This window comes from Leuciscus leuciscus, assembly GCF_965113295.1.
Source record: "Leuciscus leuciscus genome assembly, chromosome: 10".
In the NCBI taxonomy this organism is placed as follows: domain Eukaryota; kingdom Metazoa; phylum Chordata; class Actinopteri; order Cypriniformes; family Leuciscidae; genus Leuciscus; species Leuciscus leuciscus.
The window spans coordinates 34,807,146-34,833,035 of NC_138734.1; the positions used below are offsets into that span (position 1 = coordinate 34,807,146).

A 25,890-nucleotide genomic window follows, 5' to 3' on the forward strand; every position below is an offset into this window, starting at 1 on the left:
AAGAACGTTATTCGTAACGGTTCTGCTATTGGCTATTTAATTTGACTTCTTATCCCATTTCATCCCATTACTTTTCATTGTCAATTGTGCGATTTTTATAAACAGGCTCAACTGAGTTATTCGATGAAAAGATCCGACGACTCAAAGGAACTATTTGCTCACCAAAATTGTTACAGCTATAGTGTTTATATATTTAAATACTCAGCAATAAAAAATGAACAACATAGGTTTAGGGTTTGGTTGAGGGTTAGCTGCTTGTAATTAAGCATAATTTACATGTACATGTAGGCTAACATATGAAACAAGTACACTGTAAAATAAAGTGTTATCAATATTTGTCTCAGTGTATAACATGAACAAAACTAAGCACTTATTACAAATAGGCTATGAAAAAGATGTCCACTAGATGGCAGACTGCACCTTTTTTTGCAACTCCGTCTCTTTTAGTGGACGATTTCTTTATTTTTTCTTTCTTTCATTCTTGTAGTAAATTGCAGAAAATTTGGGAGGGCATTTATTATTTTACGTCGTTTCTTTTGTAAGTTTTATCATTATTAAATTGTTTTACTTTGTTTTTATTGTGTATTTATTTATTTTAAATAAGGTCATATGAAATGGGTACCTAATAATTCTGCTCATCTGTGCTGGATAATTGCAAAAAACAATTACTGATAAACCACTTAAGATGGAAATAGGTTATTTTGGGGGGAACACAGCTGGGTTCAATGGACTTCCAGATGCAGAAGTCTACAAAACAGGTTGGCTTGAGAAATGTGAACTGACTTGAACACTAGCATAATAGGCATAACTGCTCAAATCAATTTATGTGACCTATCAACATCCTGATGGGTTAAAAATAGTAAGGTTCTAGAAACCATTAATATTGAATAGCCTACAACTGACTATAAAATAGTAGTAATTATGAAGGCAGAACATTTATTATTACCATTACTAATATGTGGGGCTGCCGCATATCTTGAAGTAGGCTAGCCTACATGTTTTATGAAGTTGATGGGCTAAGAGAAAAGAATCAAACAGCATCTTATCTCCAAGGTTGTTTTCAGACCCTTCACAAACCAGCTGAACCAAAAAACATAAACTAAAAGAGCTATACTGTACATGTGGTGCTTCATTGACCTTCATCACCAGTTGGCCTTTAGTGACACAGTGATGCACACTCACAAACACTGCTTAACAAAAAGCATAAAATAATGAGAACTAAAAACTACTTCTCCTCTAAAAGTAGCTAATAATTGTGAATGTATACAAATCAATAAATCAAATACAGGTCATCCGGGTACTTTTGTTTTTCGAATACTATGAATTCGTACATACTACTCTGCTCGCGTAGGCCTACTGTTTTTTGCATACTATATAGGAGGGAAGTATTCGATTTCGGACGCAGCTTAAGTGTATGTATGAGTATTGCAATTGCTTCGATACCTACCAAATATAAAACCCAACAAAAGGCATGAAGAAATGGAAAAGCTGATTAACTATTGATTATATAATAATTTTTGTAAGTAACTCAAAGTCTTCCTGTAGCTCAATAGCATGGAGCTTGCAACAGCAAGGTCATGGTTTCGATAGATAGCAAGAACTGATTCATATATTTATATCCTAAACGTAGGCAATGTTAAATGTAAACATCACCAACACTCAAAATGTAGTGATTTTTGTTGCTATTACTCAAAAACCCACAAAAAAGTTAATTAAACTTAAAATTCTAAGGCAAAACGAACACTTACTTTTTTTTTTAATGATATTATTAGTTATTGTAATGTAATTTAAGTTGTGAAAACTAACTGCAGCAGTATTTCCCAAAATGAAAGGGAATAAAAGGAAGAGCATCGTAATGAATACAGTATGAACAAAATATGAATACCCAAATACCCCACCCCTATGAATACAGTATGTACAAAAATATGTAGTAAATTATAGAAATTAAGAAAAGCATAATGCCATTAGTGGTTGTATTGCTTTCCTCAAAACCCTGAATTTCAGAATATAGTTTCTAAACCTTTTGGATTTCTGCAATGATCAAAACTGTCATAATGATAAATATCAAGGAATATTCAAACTAAGATTTTGATATCATCATGTTGTTCTTTGTGACTCACACATATGCAAATGTCGCTCATTGTTATGGAAATAGATGAAATAAAGACAAACTCAAACAAGATCATTTAATCCACATTTCAGGGCTGCCAATTTAAAGTGCTTTACATCAATAATATACAAATATGCAGATGAGAATAAACAACCGACATGGACTTGGAATAAATAATATATACAAAAACATTATTATTGTTGCATCTAATTTAACAAAATGTCCTAACCGATCACTAACAAAAAAAAAAAAAAGGTATCACAGGATACATAACAAATATATGCATTGCACATAGCCACTTATTACCAGTGATTTCTACAGCTGATGATAATAATGTTTAAGTGGGATGACTTTTTTTTTTAATAATGCAATTTTCTAGAACTTTATATAAATTATACAGTACATACAGTGACTCTGAAAACACTCCTTTGCAAATGAAAATGACTTCATTACAGTGTATAGGCTAAAATACTACAATACACACTTGCTTATTCCAGGTCTAAAGGTTGACAGTGTTTTGCAGAGGAAGAAAAGTAAAGTTTTATTTGACACAGCAGTATTTCTAAAGAACGTGTATGTCTTGAATAGGTGTCCATCAAGGTGGTAGAAGAGGAGACTTGAAGGTGCAGGTCCCAGTGCAGTGACGGGGAGTCAGCATCTTACACGAGAAATGGTGTAGTGCGTCGTGAGCTTCTGGGAAAAAAGTGAATGAATCGTTTAAAATAAAAGCGGTATACCATTATGTGTTGGTGTGTGTGTATAGAAAGGAAATCATGTGTTCTAGGACAATAATTGCTACAATTCAGTACGGCTCAAACCTGAAATCATATAGAAATGGTCTACAAATGAACAAGAGTTATCAAGGTCGCACTTCTGAATATGGTCACACTGTGCCTTCCTAGGAGTCTACTGAACGCTAATATTTGCTTGCCTTTGCCAGAATCGTTACCTTTTAACTTCTGAATAGCATATCGTGTCTTTCTCTCATGGTCCAACTCGCTACACAAAGTGTCTGCGCAGGAGACACAAAGGATATCTCAGGTGTGGATTTTCCCCCTCTCATCTAAACTGGTTCAGTTTTATGCATGGCCTTTTCTGGCATCCAAAGCTGACAAAAAACACCAGTTCCCTGTCTATGCAACTCCCTTACGCAAGGAAAAACTGCATAAACATCCTGCTTAGCTTATAAAAGACAGAACAAACTCTTGTGAACTCCAAAAAGGACCACAGAAAGTGATCAGTTCTGATTGAAACAGTTTTAGTGTTTTGTTGTTTCATTAAATACAGTACAACGTGTGAAGTCGAACGCTTACCTCGAACAATCTGGAGTTGCTGCACCATTTCCTCTCTGTAGGAAAGCTCTCTTTTCATTTGGTCTTGAAAACTGTCTAAGAAGAAAAAGTGACCAAAATTAAATATCAAAATACATTTCGCTATGTATACACAAAATAAAAAAATGATACAGTGCTTTTGTCTGATTTACCCTGCATTTGATTTATTTGTGATTTATATGTGTACATACTTATATGTGAAGCTGTTTTATGTATTTTATTTCTTTAAAAAAATACACAAAAATATACTTTATGCAGTATGTTTTAAAATTCTGTAGTCATGACATCTTTTGGGGTAATAAGATTTAATAGCATTTTCCCCTGCGTTTAAATCATTGTCATTCTAAACTTTATCATGAGCTTCAGTATTTTGTTTCTGTTGCAATATTTCAGTGTTTTCTGTACCATTCATTCTCAATTTTTAAAAGATGCTCAGTTTGTGCTGATGGAAAGCCATCCAACAGCAAGAATTATTCCCAAGCATTACATTCAACCAACTGACCACAAAATCTTTTCAATGTCATGAATTTTGTCAGAATTTTCAGTGTAATGCAGAACTCTTCTTACTGAGCTTTGATGGACTCTTTGATGCATCTCTTGATAGCCTCCCTACACATAACAAAATGATTCGTTAACTGTGAGGTTTTTTTAATATAATTATAGCTATTTAATTTCAAATGGACAACTAATCAGCATTTTAAAGGTTAAAAATTAATTATATTCAAATATATAGTATATTTTTATTGGTCACAAAGTTACAGTTCTTATATAGCACTGTATAGGCTACAATAAGATTCCATAAGTTAAGATTAGTTAATGCAATAACTAACAATGAGCAAGACATTTGTTATAGTGTTTATTAATCATTAGTTCATTAATGTTAAACATTAGTTAATAAAAATATTAACTGCTCATTGTTAGTTCTCATTAGCTCAGGTCTATTAAATAATATAAACAGATACTACTTTTGATTATAATAATTATTAGTTCATGTTAAGTAATGCAGTTAACTAATGATAACAAATGTAAAGTGTTACCTTCAATTTATTATTACTTATATAGTAGCTAATTGTAGCTTATTTGACCAACTTGATCTGATCTTATTTTTGATAGCCTTGTATATGTTTAAGAAAGATTACATAAGAAAGGAAATTAACATAAAACCTACCTTTTAGATTCTGGAATTCCCGTTCCAACTTTTTTCTAAGCTCGACTTGTTCCACAAGTTGTTTCTGTAATTCCTCTGTTAAAATAAATAAAAGAAGCAGCTTATTAAATGTTTCAAAATGACTTTGAATTACAAAATAATAACCATAAAAAAAAAAAAATCATGCTCTATCATGGAAACAATAATTTCCAGAAACAACAAATTAAGGTTCTATTTTGTGCCATAATTTTCCACATGATGTCATGCTTTTCTCATCAGTTCTGCTAAACGTGTTGACTAGTGGTAATGTTCAGTCATGTATTGTTTTGTTTTGTTACCTTTGGCCATGTTCTCTATGTTTTTCTCAATCAAGGAGCCCCTGCTGCCAGTGTCATTGCGCATTGCTTCCTCATCTGAACACATGACAAATACAGCATGAAGAAAATCAACAGACTGGTGTTGAATATCAGGAGGTCCAGTAAGCGGTACGCACCATCATTTGGTTCCTTCAAGCGCTCCTCGTTGATGTTGGTTTGATCCTGTTGAGTTTTGGGTTCAGTCTCCTCCACTGTAGATGAAGGTTCTTCTTCGTGCACGTCTTTAACTATAAGTAAATATATTTATAAAACAAATGCCGTACGTTATCCTTTTGTTTTTTAAAAATGAAGAAAAAAAATCCACATGAATGAAATTAGGCCTACCACTCTGTTCGCGTTGATAAGAGGTCGTTGAACCAAAATAAGATGTGCTCATTTGATGCACGTGCTCGTCTCTTTCACGCGCATAGACCTGTAAAATTGAACAGATAATTATTGGCAATTTTTCACATTTTCTTTCTGAATGTGATTAGTACAATCCGAGTGGAACATTGCTATTTTGATGTAGCCTAATCACATTTTTAATGAACTAAGATTACGAAGAGCCATACCACTCAACAAATTACCAGAATTCATTATTACGTTTTAAAAGCATCGCGACAATTTGCATGCATTCACCTTGTTCACAAATTCTATTACATTAACAACAATTACCCGAATAATGTAAATTAGATTAAAATGAAAATGCACTTTATAAAATTAGAAATAAATCGAAAAGATTTACTGAAGAGAAAAGGAAAAAATAGCCTATTAAAATTAGATTAGTGTTTTTTAAATACCTTTTTACTATAAATGCCAATTTGATCCTTTATCTTATTATATGTTTTATCTTAAAAACAACAGGGAATAATAATTATAAATGTGAATAGCCTATAATCATGAATAAATTCATAAAAACAACCTGTTTAGTAGGCCACCTTGCTTTTTAAATTAATGAGAGAATTTAAATAAAAAAATAAAATCCGCAGGAATTATACGCGGTCCTGTAGGCTATTTAGTTCACTATTTAGGCTACTCACTTCAAAGCGCGTCGTGTGTTTATCGCCGTTGCTCTCCAAATCAGACGGCCGCGTTTCACTTGAATTTGTCGAGTGTAGATCACTTATAGTGTGGATCTGGCTAGTCTCTTGGTCTTGACCTTTAACCCCGTCACTCTGCGCTACGGCCGAACTGTGGGGACTCCGCCGGTCATCCACAGACAGCTGCACACACTCCTCTTCCTCGTGCGCCTTATGTGACTCCACATCCACATCCGGATCGTCCACGCTGTCCACGTCCGGAGACACCGACCTATAACTAGAACTTTCACTCAAGAAATCTGGTGACATATAGCCGGATCGAGGACCAGAATACGGACCCCTATTGCCGTAAAGTTTCGCGATGCTCTCAACATCTTTAACAACCGGCCTGAATGCAGATATGTAGCTTATTTTTCTGGTGGCGGCTGGCATTCCTTCTATAGACCTGCTCTCATCCCCAGATTTATCCTCCTCGTTCCGGGTAGACTGAGTGCTGGAACACCGTTCATTATCAAGTAAACTGTCTTTAGGGGTGCTCGTGCTTCGGTCACTTTGCTCTGACGCGTCTAGATCACCATGTCTGGTGCATAACACGTCAGAAGGAGGTTTAGGTTGGGCATGGTGGTATGTTGGCATGGCCAAGCTGCCTGTCGTAGGCCAAAACATCGGAAAGGAGGGATATGCACTGTCCTTAGCGCTCGGCCAGAACACACCTGACAGGTTTGTCTTGTTTGGCTCTCCCATCACCACACCGTCATCCTTCTTTTGACACAATCCAAAAGCCGGGAAACCGTATGGATGTGGAAAGAGCGGTGGTGGGATTTTCTGTAACATCCCAAAACTCTTACTGGGCACCGGGATAACAGGGTAACTGCGGATGCTGCTCGGCATGGCCACGTTTCCCCTGTCATCCTCACACCGGAGAGTTTTGTGGGGCACCTCAGACGGTTCCCCCTGGGTCTGACCTCCCGCTCGTTGTGTACTAAGCGAGGACGAACTTTCAGAGCCACCGATTGGCAGCGTCCTCTTGCGGCTGCCACCGTTAAACATGGCTTTGACATCTTCCCAGGCATGGGCCACGTCATCTGGTGAGTTTTTATCGCTCAGTTTTAAGTGTCTTCTCCACGAGTTGAAGTTTGCTGCGTCGGGTTGCGTGTATTTGGACTCCGGCGTGCGATGAGAGTGAAATATGAACTTGTTTGGAGAGAAATACATGTTGCAGAACGAACACTTAATGCACTTCGCTCTCGAGCTATTGTATCTGGCTGGGATGAAATTGCCCCTGCTGCCCCACGCGCATTCGTGCGATACGTCAAAAGCGAAATTTTCTGGTAATTTCGGCGGGCTGTGTGCGCCCAGGAACGACTTGCAGAGCCTCTCGGCCTCTCTCTTTGTAATCATCCCGCAGCGTCTCGAGGAAATGGGCATTGCTCCCGCGCGCCTGAGAATCTCCAGCTGGACCGGGGTGCACTGCACACATGTGATGCCCAGGGCCACGCGCCGGTTGTGGATTTCGTTATAGCTGTAGTGCTTCAGAAGGGTGTTGGATATTTGGGCTAGGCAAAGTCTCTCTTGACCGTCTATGACTAGTGAAACGATCGGTATTCCGTATAGAGAGGTCTCACTGACTTGGTTCGGCTTGAGTGTTGGACCAGAGTAAGACTGCAAGTCTTGTTTGGAGTTCGGCGAACAGCTGGAGTCTCTTCCAGCCGGCAGCTGATTTGGGATAGATTCCATTCCTGGAAATCTGCGTAGAGGTACAAAAAGAATATTTTAGGGACACTATTAAAAGCTACTGTATTACAAACGGGGGTAAAACTAAAACAACAACAACAACGATGTAGGCCTATTATTGTCTTTATTTCACAGAATTCGGTACCGATCAAAAATATAAGCAAATAGTAATAATAATAATAATAATAATAATGAGAAGGAGAGAAGAATAAGATTGTCTCATGCTGAAAATTCAAAAGACTGCTACTTATGCCTCTATGGCCGCCAGGTTTAATTAATCCATTTGCAAATAATTTATCTGTCTTAAAATCTTACCGAGATTATCATTTTAAGAGTATTACATTTGAAGTCCTTTTATTGCATCGAAATTCTGGACGTTCATCATATTTAGCCATTTTTTTATTTATTTAAGTTTGTTTAGGATACAAGTTTACTTTTTCTGTGCAATACAATAGACCGTTTTGAAAATCCACTGAAAAATGAAAACTGAAAATTGTACTGTCAACACCAGAAGAAGGAAATTGAGCTTTGAACAAAGGTGTAAGAAGCTTAAGCCACTTTTATTGTAATTATACTAAAAGATGAGCTTTACGTCTTGGATCTGTTGTTAAAACCAAGTGAACTAGCGCATAATTAAGACTGACTCCTAGTTTGCATTCTAACCTCTTTTTCCATTTACAATTTCAGTACATTTAAAAATGCGCTTTTTTATTTTACAAATTGACAAATACATTTGATAATATATGTCTATATTGTAAAGAGGCTAGCCTATATATTTCAATAGATTTTACATATTTATATAGCCTGTTTTATTATCCTACGCATGCAGTTCACTTGTAGTGTTCAATCAACACACAAAGCAGTAGCCTATTATTAAGTAGCCTAGCCTACGCTTTTGGATAAAATTGGATAAAGACACATACAGCGCAGTTCTTCGCGGTTATTTCCGCCTCTGAACAATCAAAGAAACAACCATTTACATTGCAAACATGGACAAATCTCACCTTTTTTTCCCAGAAGAACGCGAAGTGCCTTTTATATGTGGATGAAAATGCGTATTCGAAAATGCGTCTTGGAGTCCTTTGGATAAATGCGCTGTCCTCTATGGAGCGTTCTGGTAATCAGACGCCTTGGAATCCCGCCGAGCTGATATAAAATGTCCACGAGCGCTTGTTTAGCGGTTTTCTTTCAGGCCTATTAGAGCGCGTGGACTTGCATCGTACTCGGCTCTCCCGCGACTACTGTAGAGGTGCGCGCGGTGGGTGACCACATGCTAGTGCGGACCACAACGACACAACCACTGAAGACATTCGACAGCGCTCAAGTGACAGCTAAACTAATGGCGAGGCACTCCCACTTAGCGCCAGCATATTTACATTAACTATTTGCCTTCGGGACCAATGGGGACGACAGTCAGTGCTGTCACTGAGGCCTGGAGACGTTTAAAGTTCACCACGTGATCTTTTAACACATGAAAGTGATTGCTTGTCTGCCAGTGTGCGCGGGGGCGTGCGTGGCATTTAGGAAGACTTTAGATTAGTCAACCCTAGTAGTCGTCTAAATGCTGTATATGTAGGCTAGGAAAAGGTTTGTTTAATGTGAAATACCACTATGATGCGTTCTGAGAAAACGGGTATGTGTTGTTGTAGTAGCCTAGTCTTTTAGTAGTAGTTTTTATAAAATAAAATATTTTCTCACATGTATCTGCATAACGGTCGATATTTTTGCTGTAGCATGATTATTTTTAAATCGCAACAAAACCTAATAGGCTACATAAAAATACAAAATAAGAAAAGAAAAGAAAGAAAAGAGTATTTAAAAAATCGAAGCAAGTGTCAGCTGACGAAGTCTCTTGGATTATATTGTTTACAAAACAAAAAGGCAGAAAGGATTCACTGATTTGTTTTAATGTCTTTTACTATGTAGACGGACAGACACACACACACACACACACACACACACACACACACACACACACACACACACACACACACACACACACACACACACACACACACACACACACACACACACACACACACACACACACACACACACACACACACACACACACACGTGATGTGTTTTCATGTTTTATATTTTGCATTTTTACATTTTCAAAAGTCTCTTAGTATGATTTATATATGCTGTATTCCTCTTGGGGACCAAAAAATAAATAAATTCACCACAAGGACAAGGATTTCGTATATTGTCATATATGTGGACATTATGGATTTAAGAGGCTACACACACACACACGCACGCACGCACGCAGGAAGTTCTAGATAAAAGAAACAATTTATTTTGTGCATAATTCACGATTTAGGCTACTTTGTTATGAAATGGAACGTGTTATGGGAATTATATGAAAAAGAGTGCATAAACAAAAACGAAAAAGGGGATTGCCTCGAGCCTTTTCATCTATTCTGTGTCTTTAAAAAAAAAAAACTATACTACTGTTATTGAAACTGCATGGTGCCGGGGGACTTATAGGTTAAGCAATGATTGTCTCCGGGGGCTATTTGGATCGGTGTGGGTTAGGGGTGTGCTGTTGCCCGCATATGTTTAAGTTCCCACGGGTTAGTTTAACTTTTAGGAGCAATCATTCTTATGAAGACAAAGCGCAATTTACAACGTTACGCTTTAAAGCCAGTTTAAAAGCCGTGTCTGCATTAAATGTTTCAGATATAACGCAAAATCAAGTGGATTCTATCTTATGCAGAAGCAATAATTAATAGGATAGCCTACTACTAACAAAAATATAACACAATAAGATAAACCCTAATAAACTCTTAAACTGCGACTACAAAATTAAAATCGGGGTCCCTCAGTTACTTTAGAAATGCTTGGCACAAATGACTGTCAATACAATAAATCAAATGAAACCAACATATCTTATTTTTAATGCTATTAAAGCTATTCCATGATTAAAGTGAAGAGTGACTTTTATCTATATTTCCAGTTTATATAACTCGCTAAGTTGAACTGTTCATGATAGTCTCTCCAGAACTCTTGTGATGTGAAAAAAGCGCTAGCTTTCTGCAATATTGATAGCGGAGGGAGGTCCTGGGGAGGGAGTTTGGAGTAATGCGACCCAGCCCAGCGCTATTGACTTTCACAGGCAAGAGACTTTCTTTCTCGCCAACAATAATTACCATTTTGGACTGTAATTATTCACTTCTTTTAAATTATTCAGGGACCAAGCTGAATGCCATATTGTTATCCATCCATTATGTCTTTTACTCACCCATCATGGTTAAATTCAGGGCAGGTAGGCTACGGGAATCCGACACCTCACACGATATTTAATTTAGCCCTTTTGTTAATCCTTAAGAAATTAGAGACCCCATTCTAGGACAAAGAACACTTCATATGTCAGACTTATATCTTGTTATAGGCCTACTGATAAATATTTAAAAAACTGCTTAAAATACAACGTTAATTGCAATTAAATTAATAGTAATCAAACTAAATAAATCAACAACAGTATATTAATAATAATGATTAAATTAATACCCTATTATTTATTATTATTTCAAATGGAAAATAACTGAGAAGTTCTTATAGGTTATTGAAGGTCATCAACCAGATTGAATCGGTTAATGGAAGGGAAATACTATATTACAGTTTCTCTATTTAGCATTTCAATAGGCCTATAAAAGTTGCAGTCAGTTTTAACGACAGATATAGGCGAGCATTGTTAGATTAATAGAGCATTAAACACGCAAATTCGTGTCCTTCCAAAATAGCTATTTAAACTAAGATTTGCCTAAATTACTAAAAGTCGAAGACGATAGGCATCAAGAATATCAATAACGCATACATTCATAAAAGTCAAAGAATTAATAACCCTCAGGCTAAGTATCAATCTAAAAATATTTAGGCCGTTTAAAATGAAAATTTACACATTTATGATTTTTTTTTTATTATTATTAAAAAATAAAATAATATCGGAGTAGGCTAGTGCAAAAAAAAAAAGAAAAAAAAAAAAGATAAGAAAAATAAGTAAAAGATAAAAAGCCCGAAAAAGCCAAACGCAATATTTCAAGCTTAATTACTATTGGATTGCACGTGCTGGCATATCGACAGATTAGAACAAGAACACGGAGCAACCGTGTTGTGTTGCTGTATAAAGCGGCAGGGAGTTTCCAGTGACCCCTATTCATTCCTGTTAGACAGCTCGTTTGGACAAGTTAATGGCCTTTGAAATAAAAGTGGACAAAATAAAACTTTCTTTAAAAGTTACATACCAAAACATATAAAATAACCATTAAATAAAATTCGCCTCAGAAGGGAGCTTGGGAGTAAACACTATTTCTACAAGGTATCAGCATAAAACCATGACCCCACTAAATTTAATTTTAGGGACAAATCAATCCTCTTCTCCTTTATCGATCGGAACACTTGGGCTGCGTTTCAACGCCTTTTTGTTTCACTTCGAAATAGCATTTCGATTAGATCCTTTATTAAGAGCGGATTGCTCCAAAAGGATCGGTGTTGCCAGAAAATTAAATGGTGACATTTTAATTACTGGACATTGTTAAAAACGGACGGTAGCCTAATAGTTGTGCACGAGGACGCTGTGTCAACCCAGGTGGACTGAAAAGTGAAGGCTGTGCTTGTGCAGAACAGACCGCACAATACAAACGAGAAAACGCGCAACAGCTGCACTACAAATGAGCGAATGAAAAGGCTGTGTGTGCCTGTGAATAGCCAAGCAGTCAGAGACTCAGTTCGGGTTAATTATTTATATAGTTATAAATTGGATTTTTTTAAAAAGTGGATGTTCATTTTACAATTATGCTATGTATGCTATATGTGTTTCAACATAATTTCAGTTACCACAAATTATATTAGGCCTACAGGTTTGCCAGAATTTGCTAAATACGCTCGTGAACTGAAGTCGCCTTTTTTGATTGGTTAGCCTACAGACGCTAATAGCCGTCTATTGGAAGGCTATCGACAAAACATTAGTGTAGGCTGCTGTCATTATTTGCACATATATGTAGGACTAATAGCTATATAGCTAAATAAATAAATTATTCATAAAATTAGCTACAATCAATTTGGATGTTTAAGTCATTTCAACTTAAATTACATTAACTTGACTTGAATGAGCTGAATCTTGTAAAACTTATGAAAAAAAGTTGAAAATTGCTTAACTTATTTTGATGAGTTAAAGCAATGTAAAAACATATGTTGTCATAACTTATCAATCATATGTTTTATAGTGAATATATAGATATATATCAAAATAATAACAAAAACCTTGAGTTGTGCCTAAAAAAAATGATTGACCCTCTTGAATGTCACTGGCTGAAAAATTCTTACAATCTACAAAGAAAATTAAGAAAGTTAATGGAATGTATAAATGCACAAAAAAATAAGATTGTATGCTGCTTTGTGTCTATCATCCATTGTGTCTATAAGGGTCAGGATAGGGTCACCTGATGATGTAGTGAGGCTGCCCATTTGTGACTGGCAGCTGCGGTAATTTTACTTGTCAACTCAGAAAATTAGGTACAAAACAAACAAGGCTTTTAAAATGAACTTGTCACTCTTGGTTCTCTTGACACAGGGTCACTGTGCTTAGACTCCACTAGAAGATTTTAAATTGCAGAGACAAATAAAAAAACTAAAATAAAACCCAGCAAGGGTAATATACTTGGTTCACTGGGTTGGTCAATAGTATCAGTATCAAAACAGAAATAAACAAATTAGTAAATGAGGAATAGAGTGGTCTCGTTCTTAACATTAACAAACACATTAGTGTTGAATAATTAACTTAACTTAAATTATTAAATTAAAAGCTTTTTGGACAGAAAACTAAACTTTTCAAACATTTTAAAGGAAAATCTACACTAGCTCAAAAAAGCCAGCCTCTATTATTACACAATGACAGCAAGAAAAAGAGAACGTTATTAAGAGATGAATCAGGAGGGTCATTATGTGGATCATGCTTACCTTTACAAGACTGAAGGAAAGAAAAACTCATTTAAGTGTTCCTACATTAATCACAGCCTGCACATCAAACTGCGATAATCACCTGAACACTCCATTAAAATAAAACTGCCAGCCCTAGGGAAATCTCACCTTACTCTTTAATTGTTTTGAGGCTTTGATCGGCTTTTTAATCCAAGATTAATTTATGCATTTTTAAATAACTCTACATATGATTAATAAGCTTGAAAATTAAAAGGAGTCTGAAGCAATTATAACAAGTGGTTGGTCATCACCTCATTAGATGGTGTTGGGAGAGAAAAGCGTGTGTTTGTGTGTGCGTGTCTGAAAGAGAAAGGCACGTAGATTTACATAAGACTGTCCGTACTCATATATTACAAACCGGAAGAATAGCAATGCAGCTGTTTATGTGCATTGCATAATGCATTATGGGGCTGGGTGAATTATGATATGACATGCACTCCATGAAAGGCACAAGCGGTGCTAAGTGGTGAAATAGAAGAGAGAGTAGATTGGCAGAATGAGAGTGGTAGCTAAAAGGGTCAGTATAATAATGGGGACTTTACAGATTTACATACTAATAGTTTTATTCCCAAGAAAGTAAAACGCAGCTCAGAGCTCCCAGACTGCCGGCCATGGCCAATTTCAGTTCCACAGCACTGGCTCGATTATTTTGGGAATAATGTCTCTATAACTAATTGTGCTGTGGAGTAGCTTCTCCAAGTGTAGATTTACACCAGCCCTTCAAAAGCCATACAGTCTGTCAAGGTCATACAGGAGACCAGTGAAGCTTCGGCCATGTGTGTGTATGTGTGTATGAGTGTCACGCTTGAAAGAAACAGCAGCAGACAGGGATGTTAGGGAAATCTCTAGAGTGTGATGGAGAGAGAGAGAGAGAGAGTTTTGAGAGTAAAAGCAGCGGTTTCTTCAACCTGCTAATGTGTAAACAAGACATCACTCCACTCCTTGCCTGATGCTCATCTTCTATAAAAACCTTCCTTGCGCAGCTCTCAAACACACACACACACACACCTGCTGCACATACACACAATAACACGTTATCTGCTGCTTGCTATAAAGCACGTCGCTTTATCTTGCTGTGGGAGGGCTGAGTGTTTGAAACAGACTTGTGTCATTTTGTAAAACGCGTTTGTAGCATGCATTTATCTCGCCAAATATGAATTGATTTTTGAATTTATAGCCCGTATAGAAGTGGGAGGCATTATAGAGGTTATCTGCGACGTGCGTATGCGTGTCTGAGTCTGTTCACGACAGCCAAGAGCACAAGAACCCTTTTGTCACAAACGGGCCTCATCTGTCACAGCGGAGACCTGTTCTCAGGAGAGAAGATGGGAACAAAGGTGCTAAAAGGCAGTGTGACAGTGAGGGCATCCTGAGGAAAGGGGAACCCTTTCACACACAACCACAGCTGTCAATCATTCTTCAAATCATAAACATGCGCACAGCACGCTCTTGCCAGAGTCCAGCCCGGATTTACTGACAAAGCTGACAAAAAGAAGCGTTTCACAACAGCTACAAAGGTTTTATAAGAGGGGTTTCACAGCAATGCCATAGAAGAACCATTTTGGGTTCTCCAAAGAACCTTTTAGTGAACAGTTCTTGAGAATATTGAATTTGGCAGTGGTTATTTATTTATTAATGTGCCCTCCTAATCTTTAATCAAAATAACTTCCCCTCCCTCTTGCAGCAACATGTCTTCTCTTCTCTGATGATGCGTTTACTGGCGTGTGGGCGGGACAACCTGTCACTCACACGACATCACAGCAATCATCAATCCAATAAATTCATGATGGACAAAATCAAGTCCCGCCCTACATTTCTTCTTGTTTGAGAAGCAGTTTCACTCGAATACGTCACACTAGGGAATAAAAGACGATCCATTTCATGTCAACTTTAAAAGAAAAATGTTTTTCAATTTAATAATGTGAAGAGCCTTTTATGCAATGGAAAGGTTCCATGGATGTTAAAGATTCTTCATGGAACCATAGATGCCAAAAAAAAGAACCTTTATTTTTCTGGAGTGGAGTGTAGAAGTTAAAGAGGAAAGAAAGTACCGCCTGACCTCATTTCGACCGATTTTTGCAGGCCGCAGAAAATGCTTATTACATCCGAAAAAAGAGCATCACCTCAAAAAGGCAGTTCCATCACCTCAGCGTGTTAGCCAATAGTGCCAATCACAGAACGAGCCTCAGCCTGTGATAATGGGAATTATAGTAATGAAATCCGGCGCCTGGGCCCGTACGCCACCTGAGGCGCTGGTATACTATAGCAGGGCATTAACATAAAGATGCGACTTGCTTGTTTTGCAAGGTCTATCAGAGGGATAGTCCACAGAGATAATAACTATTAGTAAAAGGACAGTGCTTTGCTGGATTCCAGCTGTGGAGGCTACATTTCCATACAGATGGAAAGGCTCTAGGGGGGTTATATGTATGCAGAAAGGAGCAACTGTGTGGGGTGATGCCATCGGCTATCTTCACCGAGAGCCTTGATCTGATCTCCATCCTCATCATCTTTCTCTGTAGGAGTAGCAGTGAATTAACTCCTGCTATTAGAATAGTAAAAGTCCTGCTGAAAGGTGGGATTGAAGATGTGTGTATATTTGGGGCTCTTTGGGGCCAATGTCCGAAGTGCTGAATTCAATACTCTCAGAGGTATCAAGTGCAAACAGCTTGAGCGATCTAGGTGTGACCATCTGCTTGACATCTCTAACAGGTCGGAAATGTGAGAAGCAAATTTCAGTGGCAAATTCAAAGTCAAAGTTTCTCTAACTTGAAGTAGTCTTCATCTACTCACCTTCATGTAATTCCAAACTTGTATGACTGTCTTTCTTCTGAGGAACACAAAATAAGACATTTTAAAGAATGTTTCAGCTATTTATGCAGAGTCCAAAGCATAACATCAGACAATGTTTTATATTTTTCTTTCTAACAGTGTTCCATATGTGCTGAGCCAGTATTTTATGTAATCAACACACAAACAGTTCATACTAATTATTCATGAAACACAAAACGCTGACTGTAGCATGTATGGATCTCGAATCTTTTTATCACTGACCCTGATAAAAGGGTAATGTGATATGATGAAGAAGAGAGGATGAGATTTTAGGGTATATCCTGTTAGCATTTGATTAATTATGCATGCGAGGGCTACACTATAAATAGCTCTGGAGAGATGGGTATTGGTCCTCTAATGATCAGGCCAATGTCATGCTTAAGGCAAGCAGTTTGTGTAAATAAGGCCAGCACTCTACAAACAGCAGATGTTTCACATGCACACAATGACCTTCTTTGGTGTCTCACATTCCCCTGATGTCTAAGTTCTAGTAATAAATAAATTTACACCAATCTTTTTTTTAAACCATACTTTCAGTCCTCTCTTCTCATTCCACATTCATTAGAGCAAAATTCATCTCTTAACAGGTGGGTAACAGAAACCAATAATGGCAGTATTTAGATTTGCCCTTGATTAAGAGCTTAGAGTTAGTCAGAAACCATTATGTCCCTTCTGGGTTATAATCACAGTCTACATAATGTTTTTTTTTTCCAGCACCTGAACCCCCTTTGTTACTTGCAGACAATGGATGTAAAGTGTGCTACTGTAGAGAACAGAAGACAGCCAGACTGATTCCATCAGGACTATTCTGTGTTTAAGAGGCCTCAATAAGTAAGCAGTACTACATGAGTAAGAGTGCTGCTCTAGTGAACATCGGAACCTAATATCAAATAAAAAATTCGCTATTTTAATTATATTTCCTCCGCCAAAGAAGAACCATTTCAAAACCAAAGCATGATCAACCTTTGCATATGCACTGTATAACGTACTGTTCTTAAAGTCCTAAAGGGATATTCATCCAAAATTGAACATCATTTACTAACTGTCATGTTGTTACAAACATGACTTTGTTTCTTCCGTGGAACACAAAAAGGAGATATGTTAAAAAAGTCCATACAAATGTAAAAAATCAAAGGAGTCCAATGTCATGCAGAAATAAATAAACTTATACAGGTTTAGAATGACATGAGGGTGAGAAAATGATAGAATTTGAATATAAGTTAAGAACTGAAATCACCACGGTTACCAAACAGATAAGATTCTAGACAAGGCTGTTTCTGTAATAGAAAAATAATTTAATAATTAACATCCAGTTCCTTGCAAGTCATATCAACATCAACATCAAAATATCAATTTTCAAAAACATGTGTATGTGAAGCAATGCATTCAGGCTTCCATGAACATGATTCTTAGTAATCAGTGTTGGGGGTAATTGTTTATTAGTAGTTATGTAATCATATTACATTTTCAAGTAATTAGTAAAGTAACACATTACTTTTAAATTTACAACAAAATATCTGAGTAACTTTTTCAAATAAGAAACGCAAATTACTTTGTTTTCCTATGTATTGACTGACAGCTCTCCAGTCCAAATGTAGAGAGAAATTGGGAGTGAGGTTATTGTAGTTGTGAGCATGTATTTACTCATCTCACTTGCACAAAAACAGGTTCAGTATTCCTCAAAATGAATAAAAACAGTGAAATGCAAACTCACTGAATATTACGCAAACCTGCAATAATTAAATGTTAAATAATACAAAATATACTTTATGTACTTAATCTCACTTTATTAAGCAATGTCTTTGCCGCTGACCTTTGATGATCAAATTCAAGCATATTAATAAGTAAAACACTACATTACTTTAGAAACATTACTTTTTTGTTGTTTTATTGCTTAAGTAAGAGTGTTGAACTTTCTTCTTATGTGTCCTATTCTTCAGAATGGCAGCACAGCTGAAACGTTTAGTTACTGTACAGGCGTGAATTTGCATTTCGTTTGCATTTGCATATTTGGTTTGAAAGGGCCTTTACATTGGCCAAAAATATAACTATTTTGTTATTAAAAAACAAACAAAAAAGCCTAGCACATGCGAGAAAAAGTAACACAAAAGTAACATAACATTACTTTCCATAAAAAGTAACTTTTAAAATTAGTTACTTTTTTAGGAGTAATGCGATATTGTAACTCGTTACTTTTAAAAGTAACTTTCCCCAACACTGTTAGTAATTAAAAGAAAACATCTGATCTGAGGTCGCCAAGAGTAAACGGCTCGCCTTCCAATTCAAAGCAAATTACGACCATGGCAGAGAGAGCCGTTCAATTCTGCTGTAGCGAATACAGCGAGAATTCACCCGTGACATCAATCTCATTCATGTTACATACCAAAACAATCCAGGAGATGCTGTGAACAAAGCAACAATCACAACAACACATGCGAAACACAGGGGCAATAAGTGCAAGCTATCAACCCTCACATGCGCAATCTAATTGAAGCTCACCAAACACCTCTTGGCTGCTTTGCCTCAGCCCCAGTAACCTGCCATAATGCATTCGGCCATTTAAATTAACTCGCAACATTTCTCCTCTTTCTTTTTTTTTTAAGGTGAGAGGGGGTGGAAAAGCTGTGGCTGCTCAGATGAGCAATGTATCATTATCCAGAGTCCTGCATCCCCTCGTAACTGCAGCACCGCAGGCTAGGCAGTCTTGCGTGAGCTCCATCTACTGAGCCAGGCAATCTGGCCAGCAGACATGCATGTATTCATAATGGCAGCAGCCTTTCATGTAGCAGAGAGAAATCGAGAGCGGGATGAAAGCTCTTTTGGAGGACACTAATGCTCATCATTACTAAATGCTACACACATAACAGCTTATCCCACCCACAGAATGTGACTAGTAAATACATATTACTACAGCGGTTCAATTGGATTTAAAGCAAAGAGGCTAAGAAGTAATTACTGTAAAGATGTTTAAATGAAAGATAGTTGTAATGTTTCCTCATTATTTGTTGTCTGTGTCATGACAGACAAAAGGAGGAGTGGATAAACGCAGGGACCGACGCCTGACCTACAACATATTAAAAAAGTTTTTGGCTGAACACAATTCGATTGTGGACATTCGTTTTACACATTGTTTTTCTTCACATTTACATTAAACCGCTTGAATACTGCACTGCAAAAAATGATTTGGTACACTTTATTTTTAAGGTGGCCATGTTACAGTGTAATTATACATTTAATGACTGAGTAATAATAATTAACTACTTATAGGATTAGGATTAGGGTTTTATTTAGGGTTAGTTATTATGCATAATTTTTAGTTTCCACTACAGTAATTGCATGTAACGTGAGGACAATGTAAAATTAAGTGTTACCAATCAATATTTGTTTCAGTACAATAATCTAAACATTCTTAAATCAAGATGCATTCATTTTAGAAGCAAATTGACATATTAAGTTTTGTTAATTAAAATATTAAAAGTATTAAAATATCTGCCAATGAGGTACACCATAGAAAATTATATGATCAATAAGTTGTGACAACATGTTTTCACATTGCTTTAACTCATCAAAATAAGTTAAGCAATTTTTAAGCAACTTATTTTAGAAGTCACAAGATTCAACTCATTTTTTCACACAAGTCATAAGTCAGTTTAATATATTTTAAGTTGATTGTACTTAAAAATTTAAGGCAGCAGTTATTATATTTTTTTTACAGTGTAAGAATAAACTTAATTCAAAGGGAAAGCAATACTTAATATCTTATGTCGCTTAGCTTTTAAAGTAATTGCATCTTGATTTAAGAATGATTATATACGGTATTCTATTTATACATGCGGGAAAACCCCTGTGGGTAAGTACATCTTTCTCAAAAATACATAAAATAATTTCTCTCTTCATCCAGTCCCATGCAAAATATGCTGAGAAATGAAAATCCCTTGTACAGTTTCTGTAATACTTTAACGTACATTTTTTTTTTTTTTATGTATTCCCAATAAGAATGTATTAGGGATGCACAATATCTCGCTACCATATAATAACACTAATAATTTGATTACATCTTTTATACAAGCGTATTTTTACGAACTTAACAAACGTATTCAAAAATGTTTTACATTTAAGTAAACAGAAGCTGCAGAAATCATTTTGAGTGTAACTGTTCTGCGTGACTCTCACCTCACACATTCAGGCTTACATTTTTCTCTTTTGTCTCTTTTTTCCCCCCTGTCTTCGTACCAGAGAGTAAAAGCTGAACAGGATTATGACAGGAAGCTGTTCAGTGGGATTTAGAGGCTTTTCGTTCTCAGTGGAACTGAGAGTTTTAATTCAGTCCAGACCCATATTAGGCCGCTGGTCAGCTGAATATAGATGCTGAAATAGGTGTTCTCTAGCCAAGGGGGAAAGAGAGGGGCGGCAGCGCAGCGACTGATTTTGAATGATGCCTTTGCCGTCTGAGTAATGAACAGGTCAGAGAGGTCAACCCATTACAAGTGCAGCTACTTAATTATTAATTACACACTTCTATAAAGCAAAGGACAACTTCACTATGTTGTGTGTGTGTCGTGTAACCAGGGCCGTCGCTTGCGGGGCGAAAGGTTGGTGACGATTCTAGGGGCCCCGGAACAGGGGGCCAGCAGCAACAACCTGCACTGGGGCCCCAGATACCCCAGCGTGTAACCTCAAACACACATGCAGTGGGGTCCAAATGAGACCACAATAAAAATCTGCGATTCAAAGCCTAATAGGGTTTTGAAACATTTCAAATGAGGAATCATTATGATATACAATGATATATTTAAATTCTGCGCTATTTCTAGGTCACTAATTATCAAATAAGCAAATTAGTGAAATTGATCATGTGACTCTTTGTACAGGTCAGATGATATTGCTCCCATTGAAGCAAGATGCACGCACACACAAACACACACACACATATATATATATATATATATATATATATATATATATATATATATATATATAAACAAATGCAAAATAGAAGTATTGTAAATGCATGCAAATGCATACTGTAAATGCATGCAAAAGTGTGCACATAAGTTTACTTGTTTTCCAACTCTTTCATATGCATTCACAGAAACTAACAGCAGATTTTAGTAACACCATGTAGAAATGTTTCATGTTCAACAAGAGCTACATGAGAAGAGATGGATTTAACTTAATAATTACACGTGGTGACGGAAAACCACACTTGGCTCACACAGTTACTGTATGCAATTAAAATATTATTCATTACCTTTTAAATACAACACTGGTGCCGGAATCCCATTAAATTTGGGATAATTGAGTGTGTTTAATTATCAGCTGTGGCATGAAGTTAGTTTAGGAGAAAGTCGGTAAGAGAGAGAGAGAGAGAGAGAGAGAGAGAAACACGAGTGAATGGTGACCTAGTTAATGTCAGAAACATTGTGTTTTAAAAATGACCTTGCTCTTGAAGCTGGGCTCAGAATAACTCAGAATAACTCTTCTCTTAGACACTCGGGGCATATGAGAGTAATAATGTTCAAATGCTGTATCTTTTTTCTCTCACCTAGCAAAATTGTGTATTGCAATAATATTATCGTCTCAGGGCAGGCCACGGACTGTCTTTTCTGTAAGTGTTGCACTGCATGAAATGTCGCTGAGTAAAAGCTTTTTTTTGGCTCATAACTGAGAATAATTTTTCATGGAGATGACTTATGAGCTGTAAACTAAGCTTTGAGCCAACTGAGGGGTCACAACCCAAGAAAGAGGGTCGCAGGTCTGTTGGAATTGAAAAAACAACAATAATAAAATACAACTAACCATGTAATAAAACAGAGTTAACTTTTAAAAGGAAGGTGAAAACACTTCCCGTATCCTTCGTTGTCAAAGTTTCGTCACATGGAAAAAGCCAACCAAATCAGGTAGATGCCAATATGGACAAGCAGCGTGACATCCTTGAGAAAAACTGCAAAAAATACACAATATAAAAGAGAATGACTCAGCTTACATTAAACACTTGCAAACTGTAGGATCAATATTAGTCCTAAAGCAAAACCAGCTGAGAACCACCGCTGCATGTAATGACCAATTCATAAAATCAGCTGTTAAATATTTACGTTAAGCCACAAATGAAAGATTCTACCTATTTGTCTGCAATCTGCATGTTCTGTCTTGTCTGAAAGTGCCTCCGGGTAACATGCTGGGTACTGCCAGCCGAGCTCCCCTTCTCCTTAGGCCGGCTGTGCGGTTCTGCCTGGCCTGCCCGGTTCAAGCTCAGAGCAGGATGGCTGGGGGCAGTTGAGTCTGGTGTTACTGAGCGAGATGGAGTCGCTCTGCCTGCAACTCTACCGTGCTTCATTAGGAAACAAAATATAAGCTTTCCACTCCATTACCAATGACTTTAGGAGTGAAAGCACATAAGACGGCGACTCACCTCATCAGCAATGCATTGCAATAAACGCGCAGGCTTGAACAGGCTACAGAGACAAGGAGAGAGAGAGAGAGAGGGGAGGGAGAGCGGGGGCACAAAACAGCATTAGCCTACATATGATGTCTTTACAGTGGAACAGCGAGGAAAAATCATTAATGCAATAAAATGTGCCCAGATTAATCAAACGCATCAAACTCTTATGAAAATATCACAGGGGTAGAAATGTTCTATTACGTCTAATGGTGTCTAATCTAATACAGGCAGTTAAGGGCTTGGGTATTTCTTCATTGTGAAATGCAATTTGGGAAGTTTAAAGGGAGCCAGTGAAGCGTGGGTCTCGCACTGCCGACAGGAACATGGGGCATGATGATATATTTTTTTCCCCTCTCTCTCTCTCTCTTTCTCTCTCTCTCTCTCTCTTCCCCTTTCCTTCAAACTCATAAAAGCTCACTATTAAAGATCCCTGGATGGAGTGAATTTGAAGAGCTGGAAAAAAAACTGAGAAAAGATGAGAGGCAATATGTAATTAGCATGTCATAATCAAAACGACTCATTCGGACACATTATGATCACAGGGAGGAAATTATTGCATCGCTAGTGGCAATCTGTGGGCATGTGTTAACACCATTTCCATAATGAAAATACACAAATGTTAATAGCCCGCGCCTTGATTTGGAGGGGGAATACGGAAAAGAACGTTAATTTCACACTGCACTTTCACTAGCCCTTAGGTTGTTGGAGAATTGCAGGGTTGAAGAAACACACATATAGGCTCAAACCATTCGCAAATGTTGTTTTTCCCGATTTCTCTCTTACGACAACGTTCTTCTCGGGCAAAAAAAAACAGCGTCGCTCCCATGCCACACTTTTCCAGAGAGGCCCCACACAAAAATTCTCATTTTCAATTAAAAGCTCATTTAATTTGAAGTTGACATGAAACCATAAATGGGAATTAGCATATCTAGGAGCGTGCCAAAGTGTATGTTGTATATTTTACTTTAAAAATTGATTTTTAGCTCTATCCATTTACTTCAGAATGGCAATGATTGATGAGAGCGCATATTTCTTTCTCAACACAAACAAAAAGTAACAAGTCCTGGCAGTTTTTTTATTTATTTTTTAGGATTGAACAACTTAAATTCACAACATTTGCATGTCCAATGATCATGCTCAAATGGAGTATCAAGGCAAAATGAGACAGACAGAGGAAAGAGTGCAAAAGCAATAACACAATGACATGTTTCCTCAGGGTTAAAAGACACAAAAAAATGAGAAGATGACTATATCCAATTTGTTTTTTCCTCAAAGAATAGATATGGTTAAATTAACAACATATTACCTTTATGAAGTCAAGGTTTGCGCATGCTGAATCACTCTGCCCTCTACTTTGAACAGGCTAGGACTATGTATGAAAAAAAAGTCTATGAAAGAAAGTTAAGGACATGTCAAAATCTTGAAAAAAAATTTGGTAATAATAATAAATTATATATATAAATAAAATAATAAATAATAAAATAAAATCTTAAAATAAAAGTAAAATAAAATAAATAAATAAATCAAAATAATTGTAATCTCACACAAAAGACTACACATCAGACAGGAGTCAGAAGACACATTAGTAATACCTGGTGCATTTCCTGCTAAAAACATTAATGGGAGACATTAGCGATAAGCGCATTTCCTAATAAATTGTCCTTAGTAAAAAACAAATTGTCCTTATAAAACAAACATAAAAGCTGAAAATCAGCAAGCCAGCAGAAGACGAGCCGTCCTTTTACCAACCGCCAATGAAATCTAAGAATACTGAGCAATCAACTTTGCGCGATTACGTAAGAATACAGAAAACAACTTTCAACAGAGTTATAAAGGGTAGGATCTAGAAACTTTTCTTGTGTCTTGACTCAATCTATCAGAGGACAAGCCTGAGACACCACAGAGTGCCCTCTCTCCCCGATTGTGGCTCTCTTCAATGCCCTATTTCCGGGACGGGACACAGTAAATTACTTGCTCATTTTACAGAGCCTCTTTGACAAATCCACAATGCATTTATTGATTCATTCTCTAAATCAAATAAGCCCCCCCTCCCCCTCCCTGCGTTAATACCTAGAGACCCCCTACCTGACACAATATCCATTCTGCTGCTGGAAAATGAAGTATCAGTCGACATGGATAATGAATTCATCCTGCATTGCTAAAATAACTCTAATTGCCAACCACATGCCGGAGCAATTGGAAAATAATATTAATGCGCATTTGCTAGGTGTATTATGCATTTGTCCAAGTCAATAAGAACTGTCATTAAAAGCGGCAATAAAACTCACATTTCGCCCGCTTATTTATCTCACAGGGAATTCAAACTTGCATTTAGCACATTTTGCAGACTGATTACTTATCACATTACAATGCTTTTTTCATGTTAAAATTCAAATGAGATGTTTCTGGAATGAATGGTACAGTTTAATTTGCATATTTATTATCTTTATGGGTAAGGTTCCAGAGTAGAGTTTGAAAGTAATCATAAAAGCGCATATTTCCTCCTCATCGCACCATTTCTCATCAGCCGTATTGGCCCATTTCGACACATTGGTTCTAATAAATGATTCTTTGCATTATTTTGTGAGCTGCATGTAAAAAGTTATAAATACATTACGTTTAGCAACTCTACAATGTGTGTCAGGCAGGCCCGAAGTTGAAACAACAGATGTTGTCTTGGGTCCCTTTCAAATAATCCACAAACAGCCCTCCAAAATAGACAAAATCAACCTCAAGACCCATCTAAATGACAGACCTTGTGATTTCTGAAAAAAGGGCGACTACCTGTGATCAACAGCTGCTTTTGAGCCCCTAATTCACTTCAGAAGAGAATAAGCTGAAGGAGGACGTTGGGTGCTGAGCAAGGGCATTTGGCTTTGGTCTCCATGGAGATAAGAGTAAAGGAGGATGTAA

The 25,890-nt window shown here is 36.9% G+C and overlaps 1 protein-coding gene across 2 annotated transcripts; it reads right to left on the reverse strand.

The window, feature by feature from the left end:
- Nucleotides 1-2,172: 2,172 nt before the first annotated feature.
- skor1b (SKI family transcriptional corepressor 1b) lies at nucleotides 2,173-17,565 on the reverse strand. 2 transcript variants are annotated; one of them, XM_082181474.1, is made up of 9 exons: nucleotides 16,497-17,565; nucleotides 5,985-7,731; nucleotides 5,290-5,377; nucleotides 5,082-5,192; nucleotides 4,927-5,001; nucleotides 4,610-4,684; nucleotides 4,009-4,050; nucleotides 3,424-3,498; nucleotides 2,173-2,803 (listed from the first exon to the last, which is right to left on the reverse strand). In XM_082181474.1, exons 2-9 carry the CDS (start codon nucleotides 7,719-7,721, stop codon nucleotides 2,706-2,708), a joined length of 2,301 nt encoding a protein of 766 aa, XP_082037600.1. In that variant the 5' UTR covers nucleotides 7,722-7,731; nucleotides 16,497-17,565; the 3' UTR covers nucleotides 2,173-2,705. The 2 variants fall into 2 exon arrangements, with proteins under 2 accessions (XP_082037600.1, XP_082037601.1); XM_082181475.1 differs by lacking the exon at nucleotides 16,497-17,565 and having other exon boundaries at nucleotides 5,985-8,096.
- Nucleotides 17,566-25,890: the final 8,325 nt, after the last annotated feature.